The 24,654-nt window shown below is 42.4% G+C and overlaps 1 protein-coding gene across 10 annotated transcripts in view; it reads left to right on the top strand.

Annotated features, from left to right (window-relative positions):
• TCEANC2 (transcription elongation factor A N-terminal and central domain containing 2) overlaps positions 1 to 24,654 on the top strand; it is a 68,686-nt gene that overhangs the window by 19,414 nt on the left and 24,618 nt on the right. For 6 of the 10 annotated variants that reach the window (XR_007154926.1, XR_007154928.1, XR_007154925.1 and 3 more), the window contains exons 4-5: positions 6,864 to 7,057; positions 15,347 to 19,459. Coding sequence is in view for 2 of the 10 variants with exons in the window: in XM_047871923.1 (XP_047727879.1) it covers positions 6,864 to 7,057; positions 15,347 to 15,535 (383 nt within the window). In the remaining 8 variants the exon portion in view is untranslated. Of the gene's footprint in view, positions 1 to 6,863; positions 7,058 to 12,595; positions 12,684 to 15,346; positions 23,555 to 24,654 lie in introns of those variants that run through there. The other 4 variants (XR_007154923.1, XM_047871924.1, XR_007154922.1 and 1 more) reach the window with 4 other exon arrangements.

Here is a 24,654-nt window from a genome sequence, read left to right as displayed (position 1 = left end):
AGGAGGTAGGACTGTATCATTACCAGAGACAAGAGTATAGGATTAAAGCGTGAGCTCTGGAGCCACTTTGCCTACATTTGAAACCTGGTCCTGCTTCTTACTTGTAGTGTCCCACAAGTCACTTAATTTCCAGTTCCTTAGGTTCTTTACCTGTAAAATGGTGAATCCTAACAGCACCTACCTCATAGTGTTGTTCCAACGCTTAAGTGAGTTAAGGTAGGTAAAGCATTTAGCACAGTGACTAACTGTCATCATTGTTACCATGAAATTCCCTTTATGATCTAAAATTTGTTATTTTGTCTTTTTTTTTTTTTTTTTTTTTTTGTCCTAGAAGAGGATTTCCTAGACCCCCTCTCTTTTTTCCTGCCCCAGACCGACTGCCTTTCCTGCTCTCACCCTCTTGGTGACAAATCTTGGATCTTCCTGGGCTCCCTTACAGTGCTACCCTTCCTGGAAGGGCTTGGCTGGTGTTGGCAGTACCTCCTCACCAGTCTGGGTGGGGTTCCTATGGGGCATCTGTGAGGTATACTGCCTCCTACAGGCCAGAAGCAGTGACTCCACTGGCCTGGCCTGAGAGTCGAAGCCTTTTGCCCTTTGGCCACCTCTTAAGACCTGTGCTCTTCTGATTTGGGAATATCCAGAAGGTGAACTACATTATATCAAACACTCCCCATGTGCCAGTCCCTAATACAGAGAAGTACAGGGTATAAGCGGCTAAGTGTGCAGGCTCTGGAGTCAGGCTGTGTGTGTTCACATCCTGGCTTATATACTTACTGGTTGTGAGGCCTTGGGCAAGTTACTTTGCTGAGCTTCCTTTTCTCATTTGGAAAAGGAGATAGAATAGTTTTTAGTTCGTTGTTCAGTTATAGAAATGAAATAACTACATAATGAGGATAATTCATATACAATCTGGAGTAGGAAGAATTCTTAACAATGAGTAAGAATTAGAAACTTTTCATTTTCCCAGCGCCTTTGGATTCCATTCTTTATAGTATAGTTCCATTATTTTGTTTGCAGTTGTGTGATTTTCCCAATCAACTGCATCCATATTCAAATGTTAGTACAAAAGCAATTTGAAAGCCAAATGTAAGTGGTTTTTATTTAACTGTTTGATTCAGTTCAGCAAACACTTATTGTGCTAGTCATTATGCCAAGAGCTGGCAGTATAACTTGGAGTGACGTATGGGGTCCTGCCCTCAGGAAGTTTACAGTTTAGAGGGGAAGGTGGGTATTTAAACCTTGTAGACAGAGGGAACAGTGTGAGCTAAGGCACAGAAATGTAAGAAGGCCAGACAGCCTGACCCAAAACAAGGACATGCAAGTTGCTCTCCTTAGCCAGAACTTAGCTCATGGAGGCAAAGGGGTAGGAGGGCTGGCAGGGAGGAAAGAGGGCAAAAAGGTGAGAGGTAAGGCCGGGGAAGTTCCAAGTCATCGAGAGCTTGGATGTTATACTTAGGAATTAATTTGAGAGCAGTGAGGAGAGCCATTTAAGGACTTTTGGTAAGGGAGTAATGAGATCACATTGTGTTTGGAAAAGGTTATTTTGACTTCAGTAATGAGATTGAGTTGGAGAAGACCAAACTGGGGACAGAGATTGGTTAGTACATTTTTGCAGTAGACCTGTGGAGAGGTGATGAGGACCTGGATTAAGGTAGCAGTGAGGAAGAAAAGGGAAAGATACAAAAAATGTTAAGGAGCCCGAAATGATGGGTGAGTGGTGGTGCTATTGTATGACAAGTACAGGAGGGACAAGTACAGGACACTGAGGGGGGATAATAGTGAGTTCCATTCTCCATTTAGAAATGTTGAGTTAGGGGTACTTGCAAAATAAACAAGTGGAGGTATCCAGTAGGAGACTGGTGTCAGTGGGAGCCTTTGGGCTAATACTTGGGAGTCATCTGCTTGCAGATGGTAGTTGGACCACAGGAGTGGGTAAGATTCCTCAGGGACAGCAGGTGGAGAAAGAAGAGAAGAGACCAAGGACAACGCCCCAGCTTGGGTTCACTGATAATTAAAGTTTGGGTAAGGCATATGCAGCCAGCAGAAGAGAGAGAAAGAACAGTAACAGGTGGTGTCTCAAAAAGTGGTGGAAGAGAATATTTCAGAAGACAGAAAACAATATCAGAGGCCACAGAGGCATCAAGTTACATCAGGATGGAGAAGGTCCATTGGATTTGACAAGCAGAGGGACTCTGTTTGAGGGACTTCGGCATCTTCATTGCTCACATATAAAGCCTGATCAACAGTGTCTTTCTTGGAGAGAGAAAGGGATAAGAAGGGGGACACATGAAGAGAAGGATCTGTGTTCCAAAGAAACCGGAATGCACCTCTAGTACAACACAACCATGCCGTTAGGATTGCTTACAGGCTGAGCCAACCCATGAGACTGAGCTGAACTGCACAGATGCATTCAGTCGTATGACTCAGAGGAGACCCCAGTTAATAATTTCATTATAAATTCTTTAGACTTTTTTCCCTGCATATAAACAAATATGTGTGCTTATATGTATACACAAATATAATTTTAAAAGTAAATATTGGCTCATGCTGTGCGTGCTCTTCTGAGAACCTGAGTAAAGTAATCATCTTTCCATGTTACTACATGTAGAGCTATTCCAGTCTTTAATGGCTGCAAAGTATTCGTTGTTCAAGTGGACTATAATTTATTTAACAAATTAGACCCTGAATGATGAACTTCTCATTGTTTCTAGCTTTTCACTATCACAGTACCTATAAGGGTATTTTTGCACACGTATCATCTTTGTACACTTTGGCAGAGTGAGTGTAGGTTAAATTCCAAGGACTGTGTCTCACTTGTTTCTCTTTGTGCTAATCTTTCTATTTTACAACGTTGTACATTTTCCCCTTTCGTTCACATTTTCTCATGTATTTTAGTAAAAATACATTCTTTATATGGGTGTTTCATTCCACCAACATTTACTGGACACCCACTCTGCCAACCCCTACCTTCTGCCACTGTGTTCTCTGCTGGAGAGACAAAGATGAACATGTCACAGCTCTTGCCCTGAAGCTGTCTTTGGTGGGCAAGAGAGATAGCTGATCAGATGATTACAACTTACTGTGACAATTATTGTGAACAGAAGCACAAGGTGCTAAGGAAGCACAGGGGAGGAGAGGCACCAACCAAGACTGGGAGGTGTTAGGAAGACTTCCTGGAGTAGGGGACTCCTAAACTGAGTCTTAAAGGCAGAAGGGAAGTTAACCAGATAGAGGGAAGCAAGAGTATTCCAGGCAGACTGAATGTTCATTGGAAAGTAGGTGGGAGGAGACAGATTGTGAAAGGATTTGTGTGACAAGATATGAGTTTGGATACAGGATTGAAAGCTGTAAGTGGAGGAGTGAAATGGTCAGATTTATGTTTTAGAAAAAATATCCTGAAAACAGAAAACAGTTAAGTTTTGGGGTGCCTGGGTGGCTTAGTTGGCTAAACATCCAACTCTTGATTTCAGCTCAGATCATGATCATGAGTTCATGAGTTCGAGCCCCACATCGGGCTCTGCTGAACCTGCCTGGGATTCTCTGTGCCCCTTGCCTGCTCGCTCTCTCTCTCTCTCTCTCTCTCAAAATTAAATAAATACACATAAAAGAAAGAAAGAATAATTAGGTTTTAAAAAGGCCACTCTGGCTGCAGTGTGGGAGATGCCATTAAGGGGTTTGAAACTTAGGCAGAGAAGCCAGTTGGGGCTGTTGGAATCAGAGATGACATGCCCTAAGACAGGGTACCCCACTCTTGTTAATCTTTTGCTAAGTGGTTTATGGTTTTACTTATTTAAGCAGAATCTCTCCCTAATATATTCAGACTAGCTATTGCAGATGTAAGAAAGCAGTTGGTTTTTTTAAATATAGCTAATATTTGTCTACTTTTTAAGTGTTTAAAATTTTTTTTATCATTTATTTATTTCGAGAGTGAGTGTGAATGGGGGAGGGGCAGAGAGAGAGAGAGAATCCCAAGCAGCACACAGAGCCTGACACAGAGCTTGAATCCATGAAACCATGAGATCGTGACCTGAGTTGAAGTTGGATGCTCAATCAACCAAGCCACTCAGGTGCCCCTCTACTTTTTGTTTTTATTTTTTATTAAAAAAAATTTTTTTTAATGTTTATTTATTATTGAGAGACAGAGAGACACAGAGTGTGAGCAGGGGAGGGGTAGAGAGAGGGGGAGACACAGAATCTGAAGTAGGCTCCAGGCTCTGAGCTGTCAGCACAGAGCCCGACGCGGTGCTTGAACTCATGATCTGTGTGAGATCATGACCTGAGCCGAAGTCAGTCGCCCAACCAACTGAGTCACCCAGGTGCCCCTACTTTTTAAGTTGTTTTTTTTTGTTTTTTTTTTTTTTTCAACGTTTATTCATTTTTGGGACAGAGAGAGACAGAGCATGAACGGGGGAGGGGCAGAGAGAGAGGGAGACACAGCATCGGAAACAGGCTCCAGGCTCTGAGCCATCAGCCCAGAGCCTGACGCGGGGCTCGAACTCACGGACCGCGAGATCGTGACCTGGCTGAAGTCGGTCGCTTAACCGACTGCACCACCCAGGCGCCCCTACTTTTTAAGTTTTTAAATCTAAGTGTTTAGTTGATTTCTTTGCTTTTCTGTTAATTATTTTTTAGTACTTTTGCATATTGATATATTTTTGATCCTTTCCCTCTTTTTCCATTTTTATTATGCACATCTCAAACATACATAAAAATAAAGAAAATCATAGAACACACCCCCATATGCCCTTTGCCCAGATTCAGTAACTATTAGGATTTGGTCCTGGGGCACCTGGGTGGCTCAGTCGGTTAAGTGTCCAACTCTTGGTTTTGGCTCAGGTCATGAGCTCATGGTTTTGTGAGTTTGAGCCCCGCCTTGGGCAGTTTTGCTGGCAGCGTGGAGCCTGCTTGGGATTCTCCTTCTCCCTCTCTCTCTCTCTGCCCCTCCCCCACTTACACTGTCTCTGTCTCTGTCAAAATAAACAAATTAAAAAAAAATTTTTTTAAAGATATGGTCCCACTTACTTCATCTTTCCTTTTTTCGTGTTTTTGTGCTGTTGCTGAAGTATTTTAAAGCAGAATCCCAGACCTCTTATTATTTCAGCTCTACAGACTTCAGTACGCATCTCTGAAAATTTCCTATATTTTTTGGATACAAATTTTCTTTTTTTAATTTTTTTAAAATTTATTTTGAGAGAGAGAAAGAGCAAGCAGGGGAGAGGGGCAGAGAGAGAGAGGAAGAGAGAATCCCTAGTAGGCTCTGCACCATTAGCACAGAGCCCAGTGTGGGACTTGAACTTACAAACCATGAGATCATGACCTGAGCCAAAATCAAGAGTCGAAAGCTTAACTGACTGAGCCACCCAAGCACCCCAGATACAGATATTTTCTTACATAACCACAGTGCCATTATCATTCTTAACAAATAGTAATTTCTTGGTATAATTTAATATCTAGTGTATATTCATATTCCTTGTGTATCTCAAAATCTCTTTTAATGGTTGATTTGTTGCAGTCGGGATTGGAATCACACATTGCATTTGGTAGTTTGAACTCAAAAGACTCTTAATCTATAGCAGTCCATAACGTTACTCCCTTTAAAAAAAAAAAAAAATCAACAAATGAATAAGCAGGAGCACCTGGCTGGCTCAGTCTTCGGGGCATGTGACTCTTGATTGCAGGATCATGAGTTCGAGCCCCACATTGGGTGTGGAGATTACTTAACAAATAAAATATTTAATAAAAAACAAACCAAAAACAGAATCAGACCTGTAAACACAGAGTATAAACTGATGGCTACTAGGGGAGGGGGGGAGTAGAGGATGGGCAAAATGGGTGAAGGGAAGTGGGAGATACAGGCTTTCTGTTATGGAATGACTATGTTACAGGAATGAAAAACATAGCAGAAGGAATATAGTCAATGGGACTGTCATAGCGTTGTATGGTGAGCATAGCATAAGGTATAAACTTGTGGAATCTCTATGTTGTACACCTGAAACTAATGTAACATTGTGTGTCAACTACACTCAAATAAAAACTTAATTATAACACAAAATAAAAATGCCATTGACTATTGAGGAAATCAGGTCTGTGGTCCTGTAGAATGTCCCACATTCAGGATGTGTCTTTTTCCTCCTACTATAATTTAACTTATTCTGCTGTCTCTCATATTTTCTATTAGCCAGAGGTTAGCTTTGAATAACTAGTTGGATTCTGGTTCCTCTTTTCTTTGGGAGGAGGGTGCAAGACTACTCATAGGTAGGGCTGTGAAGTGCTACCTCTGTCCGATAGCTGCACTCTTCAGGGCACTAAGATTGATTAGTGGTCCAGGCATTGACAGCTCCTCCCTCCATTATAAATTTCCCCATCAGCCTTTCATCGAATGAGTTCATCCACTGATGCTTGTCACCTGAATGAATTATTTCATCATGGGCTATGAAATTTTTAAAAATTCTGTCAATCTTTTCACACTTCTTAGTTGAATAAAGAACATTCCCTCAATAACTAGGGCTATTTGGTTGTTCTGAAATATAATATGTACCAAAAAGACAAGACAAATGCTTAATTCATTTTCTTTTATTGCAATTTTTGAATTAAGGAGTTGGTACTTTAATTGTTCCATTTTAAGTATCTATTGATCATGCTTCTATTTTATGACTTATTGCATTGGCAAGTCTAGTGATCCTCCTGCCATGATTATCTGGTTATCTCAGCCTTTGGGAAATGGGTCTTCCTTTGCACAAGAGGCTTTACATCCTTAGGTATGTGAATGACTTTCTGCATGTCACACATCAGTCCCTCTAGTCCTGTAGTTTTCAGTAGAAAACAGAACAACCTTTCCTTTGGTTTCTCCTCTCTTGTTTCAGGTCACACTGTGAATAAGATGCGTCAGCACTCAGATTCAGAAGTGGCTTGTCTTGCTGGAGAAGTTTACACTGAGTGGAGAACTTTCATTGAAAAACATTTAGATAGACCTTCTATTGAAGTGCGAAGTGACCCTAAAACTGAGACATTCAGGAAAAATGCCCAGAAGTTACTCTCAGAAGCCTTGGAATTAGAGGTAATGTCTCCTGGTTGGAATGTGATTCTCTTAGGTAAATGAGCCTCACATTTTCGTAATGATCTTTCATAGTCTTAGTGCTTTGGCTTTATTCTACCTAGGCTTGCTTTCTTTCTTTCTTTCTTTCTTTTTTTTTTTTATTAAATATAATTTATTGTCTGATTGGTTTCCATACAACACCCAGGGCTCAAAAACCTCTCTGACCTCAGCCGCAGCAATTTCTTACTTGACACATTTCCAAAGGCAAGGGAATTAAAAGCAAAAATGAACTAGTGGGACCTCATGAAGATAAAAAGCTTCTGCACTGCAAAGGAAACATTGAACAAAACTAAAAGGCAACCGATGGAATGGGAAAAGATATTTGCAAATGACATGTCAGACAAAGGGCTAGTATCCAAAATCTATAAAGAACTCCCCAAACTCCACACCCAAAAAACAAATAATCCAGTGAAGAAATGGGCAGAAAACACGAATAGACAGTTCTCTAAAGAAGACATCCAGATGGCCAACAGGCACATGAAAAGATGCTCAACGTCACTCCTCATCAGGGAAATACAGATCAAAACCACACTGAGATATCACCTCACGCCAGTCAGAGTGGCTAAAATGAACAAATCAGGAGACTATAGATGCTGGTGAGGTTGTGGAGAAACGGGAACCCTCTTGCATTGTTGGTGGGAATGCAAACTGGTGCAGCCACTCTGGAAAACAGTGTGGAGGTTCCTCAAAAAATTAAAAATAGATCTACCCTATGACCCAGCAATAGCACTGCTAGGAATTTATCCAAGGGATACAGGAATGCTGATGCATAGGGGCACTTGTACCCCAATGTTTATAGCAGCACTTTCAACAATAGCCAAATTATGGAAAGAGCCTAAATGTCCATCAACTGATGAATGGATAAAGAAGTTGTGGTTTATATATACAATGGAATACTACTTGGCAATGACCAAGAGTGAAATATGGCCTTTTGTAGCAACGTGGATGGAACAGGAGAGTGTTATGCTAAGTGAAATATGTCATACAGAGAAAGACAGATACCTTACGTTTTCACTCTTATGTGGATCCTGAGAAACTTAACAGAAGACCGTGGGAGAGGGGAAGGAAAAAAAAAGTTAGGGAGGGAGCCAAACTATAAGAGACTCTTAAAAACTGAGAATAAACTGAGGGTTGATGGGGAGTGGGAGGGTGGGGAGGGTGGGTGATGGGCATTGAGGAGGGCACCTTTTGGGATGAGCACTGGGTGTTGTATGGAAACCAATTTGACAATAAATTTCATATTAAAAAAAAACAAACCACCCAGTGCTCATCCCAACAGATGCCCTCCTCAGTGCCCATCACCCACTTTCCCCTCAGCCCCACCCCCCAACTCTACCTGGGCTTTCTTTAAGGATTCTGAATTTGTAAGCATTCTGGGAGATAGTATTGCAGAAAGACCAGCAAGACCTGGATTAAAACCCTGGCTCTATTAGGAACTGGTTGTGTCACTGTAGGCAAATCCCTTAATGCTTCTGAGACTTGACTTTTTTATCTGTAAAATGAGTATTATAATTCCTATCACCTATAATTATTGGAAAGATGAAACACTTACACAACGGAATAGTATATATAGTATGTGATGATTAGAAGTCACTTAACGAGTATTGGTTCCTTCCTACTTAAAATTCTTCCCCTTCCCACTGAAGCAAAAATTCTGGTATGGACTCTGCTATGGACTATCAGTCTATTGAAAAGACACTACTCCCCCTTTTTTAAAATGTCAGCACTCAAACCTTTAGTTCCAAGGCATATAATCAATTGGCAAGACATAATCTCTATTGTTTCCATAGCTGACAGTTCAAATGTTAGTAGTTTGAGGTACACCTGGTAGAAGGAGTTTTGCTCATAATCATCAAAAACAAATCTTATAGATCAATTAATATTTTTGAAAAATCAGATGTAACATCCATATTTTTTCCTATTCTTAAGATATCCCTATTAAAATATACTTAAAGAATAATTTGAGAGGCACCTGGGTGGCTCAGTCCATTGAGCATCCAGCTCTGGATTTAGGCTTGGGTCATGATCTCACGGTCACGGCATTGAGCCCTGCATTGGGCTCTGCCTGCTTGGGCTCTCTCTCTCTCTCTCTCTCTCTCTCTCTCTCTCTCCCTCTCTCCCTCTCCCTCTCCCTCTCCCTCTCCCTCTCCCTCCCCCTCTCCCTCTCCCTCTCCCTCTCCCTCTCCCTCTCCTCTTCTCCCTCTCCCTCTCCCTCTCCCCCTTTCTGCCCTTCTCCTGCTGGCATGTGTGCGCACTCACACTCTCTCAAAAATAAATAAGAATAATTTAATATTATTAACAAAAGAAACAATTTCAAAAGTCTGATTTAAACGCTAGGTCTGCATTCTCTGAGAAAATATTTTAACCTTTCTATCTCAATTATACATCTCCAAAAGAAAGGTAAATGGACTTGTGGTATGTTACTTTTTAAAAATAGAGTTTTGGGCTTTTTAATACAAACTTATGATAGAAAATGAGAAAATGCAGAAAGGAAAAATAAAATCACCATTGAACTACCATCAGACATAATCTTATTGACATTTTGGTGCATTTCCTGTTTGGTAAATTATTATAGCTCTTTAAATGAATATTGGGCAAGTTAATGATTATACCATATTTATTAAGAGCCAATCATATGCTAAATGTTCCATATGATGCTTTTATTGATTATTTAAATAACCGCCGAAAACTGACGATTATTTACATTTGTGTTTTACTTTTAACCTTGATCAATATCAGTGTCGTTTTATATATCCTTTTCTATATATCTTTATTTTTTCATGTTTATAATTTTTAATGTCTATTTGATAGTTTAGTGAATTAATATGCTGTAAGTTTGCTTAAGTTCTTCTAAACGAAGTTTTAATATGACTATTAAACCCTTGAAGGAAGAAAAAAATACGAAGACTGTAAGTCTAATTTTCCAGAGTATCGATTAGCCAACAAGGTTTGCTATTTAATATTTTACATAAAGTTTATTTTTTAAATAAGCCAAAATTATTGCAGGAACATAGAGTGTGGGTATATAATATGTAGTTAATGTGGTGGTAAATACCAGTTCCCTGTGGTATCTTTTTAAGTAAATGATAATAACGAAGCTATGCTTGTAAGGATTAATGAGCAGTTTGCCTGCTATATTAAACTCCATAATAATTATCCTTTTAGTTTATCCATTAATTATCCTTTAAATGGCACATCAAGTGGTAAGCACTCAAGTGTTACAAAGCAAAGTTAAAAAAGTGATACATTCGTTAGCGCTTCCCAATGTAATTGGAAAAAATATCAGATTAAGCATAGCTGAATGGTTTTGCTCCCAAAGAATAAATTTTTAAAATTAAAAATGTGCATCTTACCATCTTCCTTGGGCAAAAAAAATCAATCTGTTTCCCTTGCATAGTAAACAGCATTTGATAGTATTTTTATCAGTTTGGTATGTCAGAAGATATAAATATAAGCACTTTTATATAAGGTTAACTTCTAGCACCTATCATCATCTGAAATATTTCCATATTAGGGTGAATCAATGAACCATCTAATCCAGTATCTGGTCTTTGACAGTAACCAATGTTGAGTGCATTCAAATCAGACATCAGATCTCCATAAATGTACTCTATCAGTCAGTAGTAAACCATTGGGTAAGTTACTGGCCCAATGACTAAAAAGCCTTTACAATTTGATCCTAGTATGTGTTCTTGCAAATTCACTCATTACATTTTTGTAGAAAAAATGGTCTCGTGTTATTTGTTTGGGTCATGTCCTTTAGTAGTGAAAGCCACAGATGAAGAATATACACACACAGCCAAAAGGCGCATCTCTTTATTACTCTACACAGGTCTCGCTTTCCAGATTTATGGATTGTTTCCTTGTTCTTGGAATAATGGGATAGATGAATAAAAACTCCACTTTTGAGACCCATGCTCCATTCCCCTTTACTTCTCCCTTCCGGATCTTCTTTGTTCTTCCCTGTCTTTTAGATCTTTCCTCATATGAACGTCCCCTGTGGTGTCATTCTCTTACTTCCCCTTCCTCATTATCCACTCTCCTTCCTACCTCATGGCCTGTGATCATTTTCCTATTATGTCATTAAAAAAAAATGAACCTGATTCTCAAAGTGAGCCCGTATCATTAAGAGTTATGAAACACTGGCCGGTTGGCCCAGTTGGTTGTCGGATGGTGCTAATGAGATCCAGGTCAGGGGTACGTCCCCATATGGGACTGTTAGTTTTTCCTTTGTTTAATGGCCTCAGACTGCACCTCTGGCTTTGACCAGCTCTCTCATAAATGTATTCGAGTGGTCAAAAAGGAGTGTGGGTAGATGTGTACAAATCCAGTCAAGCTATTGGAAAACTCATACGAAGTTTGCTCCCAGTGGATATTCAAGTCAACAAATGTTTAGTATTGGTGCTGGTGCTGGACAGAATATAAACATAAATGAGTCGCATTTCCTGGGCTAAGAAAGCTTATCCTTTCTTGGCTGAGAGCCTGCAAATGACTAAATATAAGGCAGGATGAAAATATGTCTGGAATAGCGGTTTGGCAAGTGGTATAGACACACAAAGGACAGAACAGTGAAGTCTGATGGGGGAATCTGGGAAGGTTTTATGGAAGAGATGACAGTCGAAGGGGATAGGATTTTCCTAACTAGAAAATACATATTAAAATAGAAACATTATATTTCAGATCTCATCTTTTATGCATAGGATATTATTGGAAGAGCAGGAAAGGATGGAGGTATACACAGGGAAAAAGGATATTCATTTAACAAATGCTTACTGAGCACTTGCTTTGTGCCTGCACCTATGCTGGGCATCAGGAATTCGGGAATAATTCCGACATGGTAACAGCCCTAGAGGGGCTCACCATCTTCTGAGGGAGATAGACAAATAAATAGTCACAATCCAGTGTGGGAAGTTCTACACTTGAGGTAGACACCTGAAGAAGACCTCCTTAGCTTGCTTTTAAAGAGCTTAAGGATGTGGCAAACATCACTAATTGATTATGGCACCATTTCCCACTGGGTCCAGACTCCTTGATGGAAGACAGCTCTAGATGGTCACATTTTATATCTTCCCCAGTTACAGCCAGTTTGTCCAGGATTGGACACACAGTGAACTTACAGGTACAAATAGATAAGGAAGGCAAATCAGATTCTCTGTCTCTGAGAAGTGTGAACTAGGAAATGGCAAGAAAGCAGCAGTAGGAGTGTTGAAGCAGAAGGGGTGTTGGAAGAGTTATGAGGGAGCAGAAGCTGTGGGCAGAGATGTGTAGAACAGGGGAGAGAATAAAGCGGTTAGAATTGGTAGTAAGGCAAATAGAGAGGAGCAAAAACATGTAAGAAAGAGACCAGGCAGATCTTGAGACACACGAGAGAAAGGGTATGGTCTCTAAATAAATCCCTAGGTTTCTTGTTCCCGTTCCCATTCATACAGATATATCCCATTCCGGTTCCCGTTTCCATTCACATGGATGTTTCTCATGGCAAAACCTCTTTTTCTCAAGGTCTCAGTGAGACTCCGGTCCTTTCACCCCAAAGGACTTAACCTGAATCACCAAGTTAGGACCCATTGGAGAGGACTCAACAACTTGGGTAGGTTTGAAATATCCAAAGGCAGTTAGAAGATAGACACCCTTCACTTGGGGCAATGAACTTGTACACATGGGTGTGTGATGAATTCTTTCCCCTTATGATTTACAGTTTAATATCACTGCTATTTTTCCTCCTTGTGATTGGCCTCCATTTAACAAGAAGCATGCATGAGAATCGTTAGGTGTTTGCTTTCTGTCCCTTTCACATCACTGGTACGGCACGCAGTCCACTGCCCCACAGTTATCTGTATACATGCCATCTCCTTTTTCCACTGGGAGTTCCTGGAGGGCAGGGTCAGGTCTTTTCTGCTCTGTGTCTCTAATACCCAAATCAGGCCGGACTCAGAGTAGTGACTCAGGAATTATTTGCTGAATGAAGTATGGGTGGTATCCAGTTATGTGAATTTCAAGGTACTCTTAAAGTTCTTTTTATATGTATATTACAGTTTGATGGAATGGCCATGACCTCTTTTTGCAAATGCACATATACCTCTTCTCCCCCAACAACCACTTTCCTCAAAAAAAAAAAAAAAAAAAAAAAAAAAGGAAAATGAAGACTTCCTCTTGCCTGTTATGTTAAGAGAATTTCTGAACAGTGACTTACTATCCTCACACTGAGGTGAGCAGCCTCTCTGGCAAATGTTGCTGGACAAACAGTGGGCCAACAGCAGCTACCCTTTCCATCTCCTAAAGTAGTCTGGTACCAGGGCTGCCTCAGGCCGGGGGCTAGTTCGGTGCCCTCCCAGGAGGCTACGAGAAGCTCAAGGAGTCTGGATTCTGGAGAACCATGTTGCCATACCACTCACTCCAATGCAGGCCTTGGAGATAGTCATCAGGATCCCGAACTTCCCTGAGCATCTTTTGTCTGCTACACGTAGGCAGACATCTGGGCCTAGACAGTCATTCTCCTTGTCTCTCTCTTTGTTTCTCTCAGTCCTGTTCTGCTCTCTGCCTGGTCCTTATTTCTCCCAAGCTTCCCTTCTCTATTCGTTTTGTTCTGTCGGTCTCTCTGTTATGTGAGGATGTTTTATCGAATATCAGGTGTTCCTTTTTTACTTTTAGTACATTTTTTCTTAAACTTTTCTTTTAAATAGAACTGTAGTACATATATAGGAAAGTGCACAGAGGATAGATGTGTATGTAGCTCTGTGAATTTCTCACAAAGCAAATGCCCACTTTACCTCACCAGATAAGTCTCGGGTCAAACATCACTCTCTCCCAAAGCCAGGCGCTGCCCTCCTGGCTTGGGACCCTGTGCTGTAGCTCTACACCCCAGCACCCATTCCTGTTCCCTTTCCTGATACTCCGTATACTTATGATCCTGTTCTCTACTTGTCTCCAACTGGGCTGTGCTCTCCGTGGAGTCAAGGACTGTCAGCCTTGTTCACTGCTTTTTCCTCAGCCCACGCACAGAGCCTAGCACATAGTAAGTGCTGAATAAGTATTTGAATGAGTGGCAGGGTGGGGAGAGAAGGGAAAAAAGGAAGTGAGAAAAAGAAAATTGTTTCCTGTTTTCAGGGAAGACAAACTCAGAAAATAGGTCATTCATCTTATGAAAGTGTCTACAGGAAGCTTAGGACATTGTGGCCACCCAAGGAAGAACTTTCAGTCCTTTGAGCTAGGATTTGCTTTTTTGCTTTTTGGTTTTGAGCTGAGTTTTCACATGCAAATAGGAATATGTTTCTTGGGAAAAGTGGACCTTGCTGAGGGAACATATACCTGGGCAGCGGCACAGCGGGATGTGAAAGCACCTTGGCTTGCTCAGGCTGGGCCACGGTCAGGGCTGGCGAGGCAAGTAGTGGGAGGTGGGCCTGGAAAGGAGGGTAATGAGGGAGTCTCTGAGCAGCAGCCCAGTCTGGCCTGGATCCAGACTGTGGACAAAGACCCAGCCCTGTCCTGCTTTGATTAGGTCTGTGACTTCAGGAGGGCTTGGGCCTGAGCTGGACCACCCCAGAATTGCCGCAGGTCCCATCCGCTAGGGCCACTCTGCTTAGCTGGCCCCGTGGAGGTCCCTTCAAACTCAACTGGTCTCTCCAAAAGTAAGGGGGCAGTTAGTATGGTGAAAGGAGAGGATCATGAACTTTGGGGTCAGGGGTGCCAGGTCAGAGTCCCGGCTCTGCCTCTTAGTTGTGAGACCTTGAACCTTTCTTTACCCTTGAACCTATTTCCCCGCCTGTAAAATGAGGTAACAGGAGTTGTGAGCATTAAATGTGAAAAGTGATTTATAAACTGTTCTACACACATATCAGGACCCAGACCCGGTGTTTCTAAAATGTTGTAAGGGGTTAAAAGGCACTTTAAAAAACAAACCAAAAAAAGTATAAACTGTTATACTGATTTATTATCCTTGGTCTTCGTTTCCTGGTTGGTAAAGTACAGGGCCCAGTACCCGTTGCTTAGTTCAGGCCAGTTTCCTGTTATAATGGCAAATATTACCACCCGGCAGGGGTTGTGAATGAGGTCCCTGTCACAAAGCACATGGCCTTGTTCCTTAATTGCTAGGGTGGAATTAATTTGCTCTTCCTGTTTCTCTTGTGACAGGAAGTAGATGTCCTTGAATTTCAGTTGATTAATGGAGGCCTCTGAGCAGAGTGCTCCAGCCTCTCTTGCTTTTAATCCTTATGCAATGCAAGGCCCTAATTTGATAATTTTGCTGTTTTTTAGATGGATCACCTACTGGTTGAAAATATTGAGCGGGAAACGTTTCATCTCTGCTCCCGCCTCGTTAATGGGCCATACCGGCGGACGGTGAGAGCCCTGGTCTTCACATTAAAGCACCGAGCTGAAATCCGGGCTCAGGTGAAGAACGGCTCGCTGCCAGTCGGCACGTTTGTACAGAACCACAAAAAATGACCCGAGGATGGTTCCAAAGCTGGGCTGGGCAGAAAGCAAAATGGGCCTCTCTCTGCCATTCAAAGACTCTTTTGAGTTTGGGTGATGGCTGCTGCTGGTGGTGCTAAATTTTCCCATGGTGCCATTCCTTCAGACAGAGGATGCGGAGAGCCCCGGGAGCCAGGCCTGCGGGAGATGCTTCATTAGCTGTATGCACTTGCGCTGCCTCACGGGACGTGCGCTGGCTGTCACTAGGAAGCGCGGTATGGTTGCCATCACCCAACCCAGTGAAAGGGTGACAGATTTCACTGTGAGTGCGCCAAGGACACCTCTAAACTTCCCCCATGTCAGGCAGATGAAGTTACTACTTTATTTCGCCACCCTGCAGGTAACTGAAACTCAATTACTGTGGCTGCACACTCAGTTCCATCCCCCTGAGTTTAGATAGCTCTGGTGCCTCTCAGAACTCCCCTGTCTGTTCTCTTTGCTCTACCCCGGGGGTGAGCCTGCTGGAGCCAGCCAACTACCCCTTCTTTCCAGAACTCACTTATCTGAACATTTCAGCTCTCCCTGGAAGACCTTCTGCATTGGTCTCCAGAGCCCCCATGCTGAGGCTTCTAATGAGGAACTGGCCTGAAGCGTCCCCCTACCTTGGGGTTTATTTGAATACGCTGGCTCTTGGTTTAGGGCTCCGTAGAAGATACATAATGAAATTTCTCTTGAAATGAATTACCACAGTAGAAAAAAACACATCTATATTCTGAAATGAAATGCCTCTGTACAGGCCTGCTTGAACAATTACATAAATGAGATTTGCTCTTTTAAAGTCATAATAAACTGGGACTTTTTTTTTTTTTTTGCCTAAAACAAAAGGTATGGCCTGTTCATTGAAAAGTATTTGGGGTTGAGAAAGGGGACAGTTGGTGAAAATAAAGAATGACTGGATGAGAATTTGAGGGAGATAGCAATACCCAAGGAAAGCTTTTTAGGTTAGGGCAGATGAGAGCATGTTTATAATCTGAAGAGAAGGAGCCAATAGAAAGGAAGAAATTAAACTGTTTAAAAAGAGGGGCTAAGTTCAAAAGCAAGGAGAAAAGAGAGGGGCCTAACGTCTACCTTCTAAGTGCTAGAGACCATTCCTAAGCTAATTTGTTAGCATTTACATTGATGTTTATGTAGGGTCTTAAAAATCCTGTTTAACCTTCTCATTGTTGCGTTAGTAAATATTGTTTCAGTTTTTTAGATTTCTTCATTTATTTAGCACTTATTTACTGAGCACCACTCCTCGGGGCACTGTGGGACCGACCGAGCGGTAGCAGCAGATGAGACCCTAAGGCTCACCAGGCAGAAGTGTCTTGCTCAGTTCCCCACTGCTAATAACTGTTGGAGCTAGAATAATAATCGAGCACTTAACCACGGGCTCGGCACTGTGGTAGACATTTAAAAAACTCCTAACAAACCAAATAAAGTAAAACTAATAAACTAATACCTAATTAAAGATGAGGCTCAGAAGGGCTGGTAACTTACTCGGGGTCGCACGCAGATGGTGAATGGCAGGTTCAAGATCCAAAACTGAAGTCTACTTGATATAGATGGTCTTCCTGGTTGATTTCGTCCACGCATGCCCTTAGGCATTTCGTATATGCCGATGACTCTCCAGTTTGTGTCTTCAGACCCCTGAGCTTCAGACAGAATCTCCTAGATGCGCATCTCAGAGGTAACATGTCTTCTTGTACTTGGCAATACTGGCACGTTAGCCAGGAGCCTGGGGGTCAGCCTAAGCTCTTCATCCCCTCACCCCCCCTCACCCCCCACCCACCCAACCAAATCCTGATGGTTTTACTTCTCACCTAGGTTTACAGTCTCTTGTCTCTCCTCCATATTTAGCACAACTTCAGGACTTTATCCTCTCTTTCCCAGGTGATCACATGTCCCGCTAACTGATCCCTCTGCCTCTAGTCTTAACCTCTTCAAATTGGCCTCTCTGTGCTAGAAACAAAGTGACATACCAAAACTGAAAATCCCACTGTGTCACTCCCCCTTGGAGCATTTTCACATGTGAGCATTTTCTCTCTCTGGAATGCTACTCTCTATCTAATTCCCTCCCCTGCCCCTTCTGTAATACCCTGTTCTATATACATACTCACATGTTCTCTGGGTATCCCCACTCGATTGGAACCTCCTTCAGAAGTCCTGCCAGAAGTCAGAAGTCCTGTCTTACTCCTCTAGGTATCTTCAATCCTTAGAACAGTGCTTGTCCCATAGAAATACCCAATACGTACTTGTGGAATTAATGGATATCCAGGTGCCTATGCCCTGTCTACCTCCACCTTTGTTCCCCTTAGAATCTATTATCTGCTAGGGTAGGTAGAGTGAACCTTTAAAAATGTAAAGCAAATCATGTATTTACTCTGCTCAAAACCTAGTGGCTTCCCTCTCAGAGCAAAATTCCAAGCCCTTCCAATGTCCTCCCAGGCCCAACATGATGTGGATCCTGGCCGCCTCTTTGACCTCACTTCGTAACATTCTCTCCCTTTCTTACACCTGTGTGGTCCTACTGGCTCCCTTGCTGTTCTGAACACACACACCAGACATGTTCCTACCTCAGGGCCTTTGCACTTAAACCCTTGCGCTGATTACAATGCTCTTTTTATAGATACTTGCGTGTTCCTATTTTCACTTGATTTGGGTCTCTGTTTGCCTTATCAGAAAGGCCTTCACTAACTCCCCTAAACAAAACAGCACTCTCTTCCAATCATTTTTTAATACTCTACCTTGCTTTATTTTTGTTCAGAGTATTCATCCCCTTCCTTGATACAGTTTATTATTTCTTTATTGCCTATCACCCCACCTCCTATAAGAATTTAAGCTTCTTTTTTTTTTAATTTTTTTAATGTTTATTTATATTTGAGACACAGAGAGAGCATGAGCAGGGGAGGGGAAGAGAGAGGGGGAGTCAGAGGATCTTAAGCGGGCTCTGCGCCGACACAGCCCGATGTGGGACTTGAACCCACAAACCGTGAGATGACCTGAGCCAAAGTCAGGTGCTCAACTGACTGAGCCACCCAGACGCCCCAAGAATTTAAGCTTCTTGATAGCAAGAGTCTTTGTTTTTGTTCCTACTATACCTCCAGCACCTAGAACAGAGGCTGGCACAAACTTCGTCTCCATAACTGTTGATTGAATAATTGAATGGCCAGTTGTAGGCATACAGGAAAGTCATCTAATCCAATCAGGGAATGCTTCCTGGGGGAGGTGACAACCTGTGTGCAGTCTGAAAGGGCAGAAGTAGGTAATTGGGTGGTTGAGGTGTATGCCTGGCAGAGAAAGCAGAGTATGGAAAGCCCTGGAACTGTGATCCCTAGGGGGTGATTGGTATAGCTGGAGTAGAGAACACATGCAGGAGAGTACCTGGGGATGAGGCCGGATGGGAGGGCAAGGACCAGGACAAATCTGAAGGGTCTTGAGCACAAAATGAAGAGGTTTGGACTGATTGCAAGCAGGAACTAGTTAGTTTCTTATTACCGGGCTGTGTGGAAGAGAAGCTAGAGCAGGGAGAGCTGGGCAGGAGGAGGAAGCTTCATTTATAAACATCCAAAGAGTTCCGCTAACTTAGGAACCCAGAGTAAGTTGAAAACAAATTGCTGTCTAGCTGAAAGGCTTCAGTGGTGATAGTTAGAAAGTGAAATGATTGCAGAGATGTGCTTTGGAGATTTGGAAGGCAGGCTGTGTTATTTGTGGCTGTTTTCTCCTTGATGCATGTGCAGAATTTCCATGCATGGTAATGGAGCTATTCTGAGTGCTTGCCAAAGGGAAGGAGGCTCACAGACACCCACGTACGCTTGTCCACCCACAGAGAAGCACCTCTGAGCTCCAGCCTGTTACAAGTGAAAGCGACAGCTCCTGAAAAGGGGTGAGAGAGGTCCCTAGGACTCTGAGTTACCTGTAAGTCTACGCATGAATATGTCTTCTGTATTTACTTGCTGTAGGAAATTAGGAAATTAAGTACCATTAGAGTCTGCTCCACTAGTTTATTGGTCCTTTTTTGGTGGTTGAATCAGAGGTCCTGGGCCCTTGGGTAGGGACTGGGTCTTTTCATTCATTTGCTCAATGAACACATGTTGCCCATCTACTGTGTGCCCATGACTGGACTGGCACTGGGGAAACCGCAATAAATGAGATATAATTTCTACCTTTGGGGAGCTCTTAGTCTGGTGGCAACACAGACACATAGGTAAATAATTATACATATATATATATACATGTATATATATACACACACAATAATTATACATGTATTTACATAGGTAAATAATTATAGTATAAGATAATAGGTATTTACTGTAGATATTTAGTTAAAATGTTGAGAAGGTGGGAAAAGGAATGATTCACACCATTCTAAGGGAAGAAAGTCTTCACAGAGCATTGATGTTTGAACCAAATCTTGAAGTAGAGGTAGGAGTTCTTAGCAGAGGGGGCAGCGTGTGCTCAGAGGCACAGGTGTAAAGGCTTGTTTCACTAGAGGCAAATGTGTGTTGGAAGCATAAGGCTCTTGGAATGGTGGGCAGAAATGGGGCAAAAAAAAAAAAAAGTGGCCAGGGCCGGGGAGACATTATGCAGGAGTTGGACTTTGACCTTCAAATAATGGGAGGCCATGAGATGTGTTTGAGGAAGTGAGGGACCTAGTAAGGTGTGTGTTCTACAAAGATCAAAATGTTCCTACGTAAAAACGTATTTAAGAAAAAAAAAAAAATGTTAACCCAAAAGCTTAAGACAAAGGAAAGACACGCTTGAGATTCAGTAAATGAGAGGTGTTTTTTTTTTTTTTTTGACAAATGAAGTTTAGAGTTGACCAAACAGATATCATTAGAGAGTCCCAGGTTTGAAAAATGGCAGGAGGCTGAGATAATGCATTTACTTTGTTCAGTGGTGAAGGAACAGGCAGCTGGCCTTTTTTCATTTATAGAATATCAGGTTCTTAAACTTGTGCATGTCAACCTTGGTTTTCTTTTGCTGCAGCCTCAGGCCTCAGAGCCTCACTCTGAGATTTGTAATGTGGTTTGGATGCGTTTATCACAGGCAAATGGGGCGGGGGCTCGGCTTGTTACTGCCCATTACTGCTATCAAAGGGAGTCCATCCAGAAAACAAGGCTTTGGGAGCTTTGATTAGGTCAGTGACACTGCCTTCGTTTCCAAAGAGAGATGGTTTGATTGGATAACATTGTATTTTCTTTTAAGTCAACCAAAATAATAAAATTGCTGTCAGGGATAGGCTTACCCAAAAGCAAAGGAGCTTAGTCTCAAGATCCCAAGAATACCAGGATGTCCAGTCAAATGCTACTTGTTCATCTTGTTAAGATCACTCACTCAGTGTGTATGTTTTGAGCTCTTACGAGCCAGGTCCGGGGGGCACAGGGATAAATGAGACATAGTCTCTGGCCCCACAGTCTAATGAAAGAAACAGATAAACCATTAAAAAAAGACAAATGATTGTGAATTCTGGGAATTCAAAGGAAAGGAAATAAGCCAATAAACATATTAGAAGATGCTCAACCTTACTAATAAAAGGGGAATGGCAAAGATCAATGCCATCCTTGAGGACGTAAAGGATGCAGGGGGCAGTGATTCTCATCGTCTTCATTTCATTCACTGATCTGGCCCCTGCACAAATCAAGTGGTTCCTGGAGGATGACTGTGGATTACGGCAAAATCAACCAAGTGCTGGTTCTGCTTGCGGTGCTGTGCCAGATGTGGCGTCTGTCCTAGCGCCCATTCGCATGTTCTCAGGTCCACGGTATAAAGCTATGGACCTGGTGAGTGTGTTTCATCTCCTTCCCCATCAGAAGCAAAGATCAGAGTTCATATTCCCTTGGAACAGACAAACGTACACAATTACCATCTTGCCCCAGGGCTGTTGAGTTTCCTGCCCTCTCACGACCTAGTCTGAGAAGACCTATACTGCCTAGATACCTTGCAGAACATCAACTTGGACCAGATGAGCAATGAGCAAGTGTACTGGAAGCCTTGATGAGCCACATGCATTGCAGAGAGCGGAAGAACACGCTATGAAGGTTCAGAGGCCTGATAGACATCTCAGTGAAATTTTTAGGGACCAGTAGTCTGGGATATGCCAGGGACATATCTTCCAAAGTGAAAGATAATGGTGATTGCACCTCCCACCTCCACTCCGCATGAAGAAGGAAGCTCAATGTCAGGTGGGCCCCCTTGGGTTTTGGAGGCAGCGCATTTCCCACCTGGGAATACTGCTCCACCCCATATCAGATGACACAGAAGGCTGCCAGTTTTGATGCTGGCCCAGAATGGGAAAGGGCTCAGCAGCAGAACCAGACTATACAAGTAGCCATATGATCTGGCAGAAACCATGGTATTTGAGGTATATGTAGTGGGAAAAGATACGTATGGAGTTCGCGACAAGGCTGAGTAGGAGACAGTATAGACCCTTGGGGTTCTGGAGCAGGGCCATGCCATCTGTAGCCAGGAATAACACACTTTTCAAAAAATAGCTTCTGACTTGCTGAGCGTTCTGGTGGAAACAAAACAGATCATCTGACTGCAGAACATCAAGTTGACCATGGAACTAAAGCTGTTCATCGTAAGGTAGATTCTGTCAGATCCACCAAATCATAGGGTCACACAAGGCCCAATTCATCAGGATAGACCTGGTACAACTGGGATTTGGCACAACAGGGCCAAAGGGCAAAAGACAGCTGCATGAGCAGGTGGCCCAGACATTTGTCATCCACCATCTTTGCACCAGTGCCTCTCCCTGAGGTCACCTATGGCTGCCTGAGGAGCTCCTTATATCCAGCAGGAGGAGAAAAAAAGCCAAGCTTTGTTCATGGGTGGGTCAGCTCAGTATGTGTGAGTAAGCCAAAAATAGACTGTTGCTATACTGCAGGCCCCACTGCAGTGTCCTTGAAAGACAGTAGAGGAGGAAATTCTTCCAGTGGACAAGCTCTGAATAGTACACCCAGTCATCCACCTTTTGTGGAGAGACAGAGGGTCCATCGTTAGAAGACACATGGATCTAGTGGGCAGTGGTGAATGGCTTGGCTGGTTGGTTAGAGGTCTGGAAAGATAAGTTTGAAAAATCAGGGACAAAGAGGCCTGGGGTAGAGGCATGTGGATGGACCTACGAGAGTGGACATCAAGTGTGAAGTTCATTGTATTCCATGTTAACACCCACCAGAGAATGTATACCACAGAAGAAGCATTAAACAAATACAAGTAGCCATGCTACTTGTGAACCATATGATCTAGCAGAATCCATGGTATTTGACCATGCAGCCAAAGCTGTTCATCATAAGCTGGGTTCTATCAAATCCACCAAATCATAAAGTCACACAGTCCCTAACAAACTTCCTGTACGCTAATCTCCATCTCACGGTCTACCTTCCAGGGAACGGACCTGCAACATAGCTCTTCTAATTGCTGGTAACAACTCTTAAATCGGGTGTCAGCAAAATTTTCTAAAAAGGGACAGAAAAAGTCTGGTTTGCAGGCCATATGATCTCTCACAACTACTCAACTCTGGTGTTATAGTACAAAAGCAGCCATAAATCATACATAAATGAATGAGTGTGGCTGTATTCCAAAAAACTTTCCAAAGGCATGTGGTAGGTGGCATTCGGTCCACGGCCTTAGTTCACCAACCCCTACTCTAAAGAAATATTTTTACAAGCGTACCAAGTAGGCGTTACAAAAATTTAATTGCAGCATGGTCTGTAGTAAAATTTTAGAAGTAATCTTACACTAAAAAAAGGAAGGTTACATAAATTGTGGTATTTATAGATTTTGGAATAGTATGCAGCATATAAAAAGAATGAGTTTAGATCAAAAAGCAGCACTGTCCAATAGAAATATAACATGAGCCAGCCACATACGTAATTTTGAATTTTCCAGGAGCCACGATGAAAGCTGTAGAGAGAAACAGATGAAATTAAGAATATATTTGAGGGGCACCTTTGTGGCTCAGTCAGTTGAATGTCTGACTTCGGCTCAGGTCATGATCTCGTGGTTTTTTGAGTTCGAGCTCCGTGTTGGGCTCTGTGCTGACAGCTCAGAGCCTAGAGCCTGCTTTGGATTCTGTATCTCCTTCTCTCTCCGCCCCTCCCTTCCTTGCACTCTGTGTGTCTCTCTCCCTTTTTTCTCTGTCTCGAGAGTAAATAAACACTTTAAAAAAGGAGACATATATTTGAGCTCTCTACACTGAAGATATCACTTTAACATGTAATTAACATAAAAATTATGAGATATTTTACATTCTTTTTTTGTACTGAGTTTTTGCAGTCTGATGTGTATTTTGCATTTAACAGCCCATCTCAATTTGGGCCAACCACATTTTCAAGTGTTCAGTAGCCATGTGTGGCTAGTGCTACTGTATTGGACAGCGTAGATCTGTACTGAAAACCTGTTACTGCCACGGAGACGCCACTGATACATATATGGTTTAGTGAAAAAGGGAAGGTACCACTTTGGTATGAACCACTTCGGTAAAGGGGAAACACTTCACGAACATATTGAAGAAGAAGATGTATACACATGTGTACCCAATTTAGAATGAGGCTTTGGGTGGAGCGATGGAGGGACTCACTCTCTCCTTACCTGATTTTTTACAATAAACTTTTTATTTGTGGATAATTTTAGACTCACAAAAAAGTTGCAAAGATGATACAGGGAGCTCCCATTTGCCCCTCACCCAGTTTCCCCTGTCGTTAACATTGTACATCAGCGTGGCGCATTTGTCAAAATTAAAAATCCACGATTGGCACGCAGACTTCATTCAGCCTTCGCCAGTGTTTCCACTAGTGTCCTTTCTCTGTTCCGGGATTCATGCTGGGATTGAACTGCATTTCGTCATTATGCCTCTCCAGTCTTCTCTGCTCTCTGACCAGTTTCTCAGTCTTTCCTTGTTTCCTATGACTATGACAGTCTTAAGCAGTGCTGGCCAGGCATTTTGTAGAATGTTTCTAAGTTTGGGTTTGTCTGAAGAAGGCCTCCTGACTGAACTGGGGTGATGGGTTTTGGGGAAGAATACCACAGAGGTGAGCTATCTTTGTCACAGCACATCCAGGCGTATAGGACATCCATATACCTTATCCCTGGGAATGTTCACCTTT

The sequence above is a fragment of the Prionailurus viverrinus genome, chromosome C1, assembly GCF_022837055.1.
Source record: "Prionailurus viverrinus isolate Anna chromosome C1, UM_Priviv_1.0, whole genome shotgun sequence".
NCBI classification, from domain to species: Eukaryota; Metazoa; Chordata; class Mammalia; order Carnivora; family Felidae; genus Prionailurus; species Prionailurus viverrinus.
The sequence above is the reverse complement of the archived record's forward strand: the minus strand, read 5'-3'. Positions and strand labels throughout refer to the sequence as shown.